Source organism: Pyxicephalus adspersus, chromosome 12 (genome assembly GCF_032062135.1).
Source record: "Pyxicephalus adspersus chromosome 12, UCB_Pads_2.0, whole genome shotgun sequence".
Classification (NCBI taxonomy): Eukaryota; Metazoa; Chordata; class Amphibia; order Anura; family Pyxicephalidae; genus Pyxicephalus; species Pyxicephalus adspersus.
In genome coordinates this window covers 25,977,177-25,983,189 of record NC_092869.1, presented here as the reverse complement: position 1 = coordinate 25,983,189, position 6,013 = coordinate 25,977,177, and the positions used below count along the sequence as shown (strand labels likewise).

General features: G+C 36.9%; 1 protein-coding gene across 1 annotated transcript in view; it reads right to left on the bottom strand.

The window, feature by feature from the left end:
* PTGR2 (prostaglandin reductase 2) overlaps positions 1-5,911 on the bottom strand; it is a gene marked incomplete at its 3' end in the record, with an annotated part of 14,747 nt that extends 8,836 nt beyond the window's left edge. Inside the window, 4 exon segments of the mRNA XM_072428072.1 lie at positions 1,690-1,881; positions 3,188-3,306; positions 4,021-4,097; positions 5,785-5,911. Of these exon segments, the coding sequence (XP_072284173.1) occupies positions 1,690-1,881; positions 3,188-3,306; positions 4,021-4,057 (348 nt within the window).
* Between the last annotated feature and the right edge of the window lie 102 nt (positions 5,912-6,013).

The window sequence follows — 6,013 nt, the reverse complement described above, 5'->3', positions numbered from 1 at the left end:
TGAATGGGGAGACTTGTGCCCATTCATCCCTAGTGCCCTGTGATTGGCTGAGAAATAGGAAATCCTGATGACAGCTCAAGCATCATCAGGATTTCCCTTTCCTCAGCCAATCAGCTCTGCTCCCCTGATCGCTCCTGCTGCGCTAGAGGAGCTGTGACATGTATTGCACAGACAGAACACATGTCACAGCTCCTCTAGGGCTGCAGGAACGATCAGTGGAGCAGAGCTGTCAGCATAGTAAAGCTCCGCTGATTGCTCTGCTCCCTGAGTTGCTGAGGAAAGGGAAATCCTGATGATGCCTTTGCTGTCATTGCTGTCATCAGGCTTTCCCTTTCCTCAGGGAGCAGAGCAATCAGCGGAGCTTTACTATGCTGACAGCTTTGCTCCACTGATCGTTAAATAAAAAAGAACAAGTTTAAAATAAAAAACACACACAAATAAATAATTTAAGAAAAAAAAATTTTTTTTTTCCTTTCCGAATTTTTGCTGTCGAATCCCGTGTTTTTCGGGTCAGGTCTACCCAAATTCGAACAGCCATATTCGGGTCGAATATAGGGACAACCCAAATTTGAATATATCAACACTAGGGAGGAAGTCTTAGAAAATGAATGAAGAAAACCCCTAAACTCCAACTGCAGATTAAGCTTTAAAACTGATTTGTAATCTCAATGCAGACTTTACATTTTAACTGTTAACATTTAAAACAGTAAACCAAAAAAAAGATATGTATATTTTTGGAAGCATTCGAGTAAAACATTCTTATAAAATACAGCATACAGTCATGCTAGAAAATAAAGTACACCCCTCTCAACATTAGGGCTTTGCATATCAGGACATGAAATTATAAAATTAGGTAATTTTAACCTTAAATGAACAACAACACATGACATATTACACCATGTCATTATTTATTTACAAAGTCTAAGTAAAAAGGCAAAAACTGTGTGGAAAATGTACACCCTTACACCATAGTAGTGTATATATATATGCCAGGGGATGGTAAAAAAATCACTTGAATAATTGATCATCAACAAGGGTGACCATCTACAATCTACAATCGAAGTACGGGCTGCAATTCTTTTTAGATGGCATTGTTGTTGATTAAGTAACAACATGGTAAAATATGATGTGAATCGTTTTACACCAGAGGTTACATTTAAATAAATTTAGAACTTAATAAAGATCAGATTATTTTGATAATGATGTCCTCAGATGAATAAAAGATGAATGTTAAACTGGAAACCCAGCCATGTTTCTATTTTAGATTGAATAAGATAGGGGCTTAGAATTTTGAGAGTTTTTTTTGTTTTGTTTCTAGGTCTTTTGCAAATCTTTGCAATAAAGTGCAAACAGCAATTACAATTTTATAAGAATAAAAGAAGGGATGTTATCCACTACAATCCTTACAAGATATGCCACATCCCAAAAATAAATATTATATTTGGATTTGTAGAAAATACTGGGAATTTTAAGGCAATCAGTCGAAGATACAGGATTGAAATTAATGTACCTAATGAGTGTTGCAAAGTATTTTAATGTTTTTAACATATTGTAAATTTTGCAAAAAATAAAGAATTATGTTTATTATTTAGTGTAAAAGTATCTTCTGCAAATCCAAATATAATTACAATTTTATAAAAGTGCCAATAATCATAAAAAAAGCAATTCAGGTGCAGGAAATTGTATTACCTTTTTCAATCTGTTGCCATCCAAGATGCACTTTGTTTGCCAAGGCCAGTTAAAACTTGTGACAATATCCCCAACTTTAAAGTGACTGTTTCTGCTTAGTTCAATTACTCCAATCCCACCACTGTCAAGGACTTCAGAGACTTTCCAGGGCTGCATGTAATCTGTGCCTGTATCCTCATTCATGCGACATCGCTGAGAAATAAAAAATGTCAGGAAAAAAACATTATATTGTAACAGTATATTATTTAAAGTGCAATTTATAGCATGTAAGTGTGGCTGAAGTCTCATAGGTTTATCTGCAGTGTAAACTCTTCTTAGGCGCTGCTGGTCTCACAAGAGTGAGATTTAGAAATTCTACCTATTGTTTTATTTTCTAAGATAGAAGCTGTACCAGAGGACAAGTAATGAAAGATTCACAGTCTTTGTGTCATTCATTCTGGATCTTTAGTTCTGCACTCTCCTGCTACTTGTATATCTTTCCTGGGATGGGTGGGAATGGCTCAGACATGAGTAGGGAAAGCCCTCCCTCTATCAGGTTGGCTGCCCTGAGACTTGGAGCAAAAAGTAATAAGCCAAAGGGGAACAATTAGTTGTGGAAAGCCTACATTTTACATTGGTGACTAGTTATCTGACCTCTGCTCTGGGCTTTAAGGGTAAAGCTTTAAAAAGCTTTCCAGTAACAGATGGACGGGCGAGCACTGTACACACATTGATGTTCTGTTCTATGTAGATGGGAGCGTGGAGAATGAAAGAGTGGCACCCCGCTGTGTTCTCCCCATATGACCATTACCAAAGGTAGGCTGATGAACAACATCAGGGGACCCATGTACACAAATCTGACTTTTGTATCTAACCTCTGTAAATATCTAAAAGCATAGGTTTTTCTTGATCTAAGTATCAGGAAAATACTTAACTTTTCACATGTATTTTTCCTTGCTTTGATTTATTGAAGGTAAACTCTGAAAATAGGTAAATTCACAGCTGAATTACATATACAGGAGTTGCATTATCTTTTGTCCAATTATTTTTCAGATTTGCCAGAGAGAGATAAAACTTTTCTGAGTTTTTTTTTTTAATTTTGCCCTCCTCAGCCTGTGACTGGACACAGAAGTTAGTACACTACTAAGGGTGAGCTCATCTCTCTCCTCTTATCCACATGGTCCTTGGATTAATTTGCCCAAAGTTTAGGTCAAGTGCAACAAATCCTAGGAATATTATAGAATGTGCTACCACAAAAAACAGAAATAAGCATTTTAAAACTTTTGATAAACCTGTACAAGTGAACATAATGTCTACTGAAGACTTCATAGATATATTCACCCCTAAATAAATTGTATAATAGATGATAGGGGTTTGTATAAATATGTATATTAGTAATATTGGCTTATATCAATGTGTTTAGAATTTGTTCTTTATTATAAAACTACTGTTACTAACACATCAGCAAAGTGTGATTTGTCCTACAGATCCTACACAGAGAATAGTATACTCTGCTCACCAGGTAAGGATCCACAGAAATGTACAAGGTTTTGGCCAAAACGTGACCATCTATAAGTTCTTCGGAGAGGTCAGCTTCCTCTACGTGGAAGTTCTCAGCTACCGGCTCCCCATCATTTCCTTGGTAAAAAGAACATCATGCAGTTAGTGTATCAATAGTACGCACTAAAGTTACAGACACGTTTTATGATTGTTAGTCCCGGCTGAAAATACAGCAGTCCCCAATGTGAACCTCCAATCTGTCCTGGAGGATCAATGCACTACTAACCAGGAATGACCACTGTACTATCCTATGTGGGGAACAAAGCAAAGTGGCCTCTGCTCCTCTTCCCGATTCCCCTCTCCATAGAAATGAATAAAGTCATGGCAATAGGTTTGCCAGTTCTATGTACAAATCTCTGCATAGGGTTACATTCCAAACTCATTGCATCCTATTAAAGGAATTATAGGTAGATGAAGGGTAAGACAATGTTTATTAGTATTATAATAGGCATGAACCCAAGCCATTTGCATGCCAGGTGACCCTTTACCTTTTTGACCATGTCATCAAGCATTCTTCCCAACCTTCCAACACCTTGTGCCTCACTATTTGTCAAAGTATTAGGACAATAGTAAAGTGTATGGGGTGGAGTATGGGACTCTGGACATATTCCTAATTTTTAGACACTGCTTGAGATTTGCATATTATCAAGCCCTGGGTTTCAGTGGGTGACAATGGGCTTAATAGAATAAATCTATGTAACAGTCTCCAAAATTTCATATAGGCTTTTTAAACATTTTTTATATTTTTACATCTGCAGCATTCATAAGAATTCAGAAAATGAAACATCTTACCTGGCCTTGATGCCAAGACACATCTATTTATCTTCATACTGTACTGATATTAGTGGGTTTTCCGTAGCATCAATGACCTAAAATAAGACATAGGCAGTCTCAGTAGCAGGACAACTGTTGTAACAGCAGCAAAAGTGATTAGCCTCCAATATGCACTATCACCTAGGTCAGCGGTTGCCAATCTTTTGGACCTCACGGACCACTAAATTCATCATTTTAAATCCCGCGGACCAATATTATGAATTTTTTAAAAAAGATAAATAAATTTGTAAAAAATGATCTGATACCTGATAATAATGGTGCCTGAGGAGGACTGTGGAGGCTGTGATTCATTGATCAGCTCTTGGTTAAGTGAAGTATTACTATTACTTATCATTAGTTGTATTATCTTTGGTATTAATAAAGAAATGCAAAATATTTGTTTGCTTTTTCTCACTCATTATGGATTTATTTAATTTTAATCTAAGACCAAACAAGAAATTTTAGTTATTAAAGTCAAACTTTTTGATGCCAATAAATATAACAGTTAACAAAATACACAGTTAAGGTCATACTTACCTAGGAGCATCTGAGAAAAAAACAAATAAAACAATCGGATGAGAATAGGTATCCATAGAGCGCAGTGATTGTTTCAATGGTGGAAACAATACTGAAGCATACGGCTCGACAACGGTTGCCTCATACAACTTAAGACTACACTGACGTCATGCTGCGCCTCTCGTTTTACCATCTCCAGTACAGTTTGTGAATTAAGTGCAATATAAAGGCGAAAATTGTCATTCAAAATATCAGAATTTATTGGAATATTACTTGTCTTTTATTATTAATAAAACATAAAAAATGCAAATAATGTCCAAATTTTTCAGTGGACCATCAAATTTTTCTCGTGGACCATTGACCACTGGTTGGCATGCACCATGCATTAGGTAACCAGCACCCTGCATGCACTATCCCCCAGAGACATCAAGAGTGCATTAGCCTCCTGATGTTAACAATGTTAACTTAATACTTATTAATCAATTATCATTTATTCAGCAGGCATCATTCTCCAGTGCATGTATATTAATGCCACAATGACTAGTCTCCACTACATGTACATTAACTACAGAGAGACAAATCTCCAGTGTATATGCAGTGACTCCTCAGTGATCAGTCTTTTGTTGACCAGTCTCCAGCATATGAGCATTACTATATAGCGACCATTCTCCAGAGTACTTCCATTACTATATAGCGACCATTCTCCAGTATATGAGCATTACTGTATAGCGACCATTCTCCAATGTATGCACATTACTATATGACGACCATTCTCCAGTGTATGAGCATTATTCTCCAGTGTATGAGCATTACTATATAGCGACCATTCTCCAGAGTACTTCCATTACTATATAGCAACCATTCTCCAGTATATGAGCATTACTGTTTAGCAACCATTCTCCAATGTATGCACATTACTATATGACGACCATTCTCCAGTATATGCACATTACTATATAGCAATCTTCTCCAGTGTATGAGCATTATTACTGCAGTGACCAGACCCCATTGTAAATGCATTGCCTCCTCAGTGACCAGTCTCCAGTGTATATTAACCCATCAATATACATATTAAGCCTAGAGATGTAGATTACTCTCTCTATATATAATTGTTATGCTATAGTCAGTGATTGTAAACATTGTGCATGGAATGACAAACTACAGCAAGGGTGAATATTAAGACACTGCAGGAACAGGTATAGTGCTCTATGTCTAATATTTTCATACCTGTTATATTACTTGCAGCAGTTTCATTGTTATCCACCCCAGTCAAGGTCCTAAAGAAACTTCCCACAGCACAAGTGTCAATTTTCTAACAAACCACGCGTGCGCAGAACGTCTCCGGGTAGTGACAGTACTAGGTGTGCGGAGAACGTCTTCAACTCGGTCTTCAACAAAATGGCCGCACTTGTCTGCAACAAACTACTAGAGCTCGGCAGCCATTTTTGGTGAGACA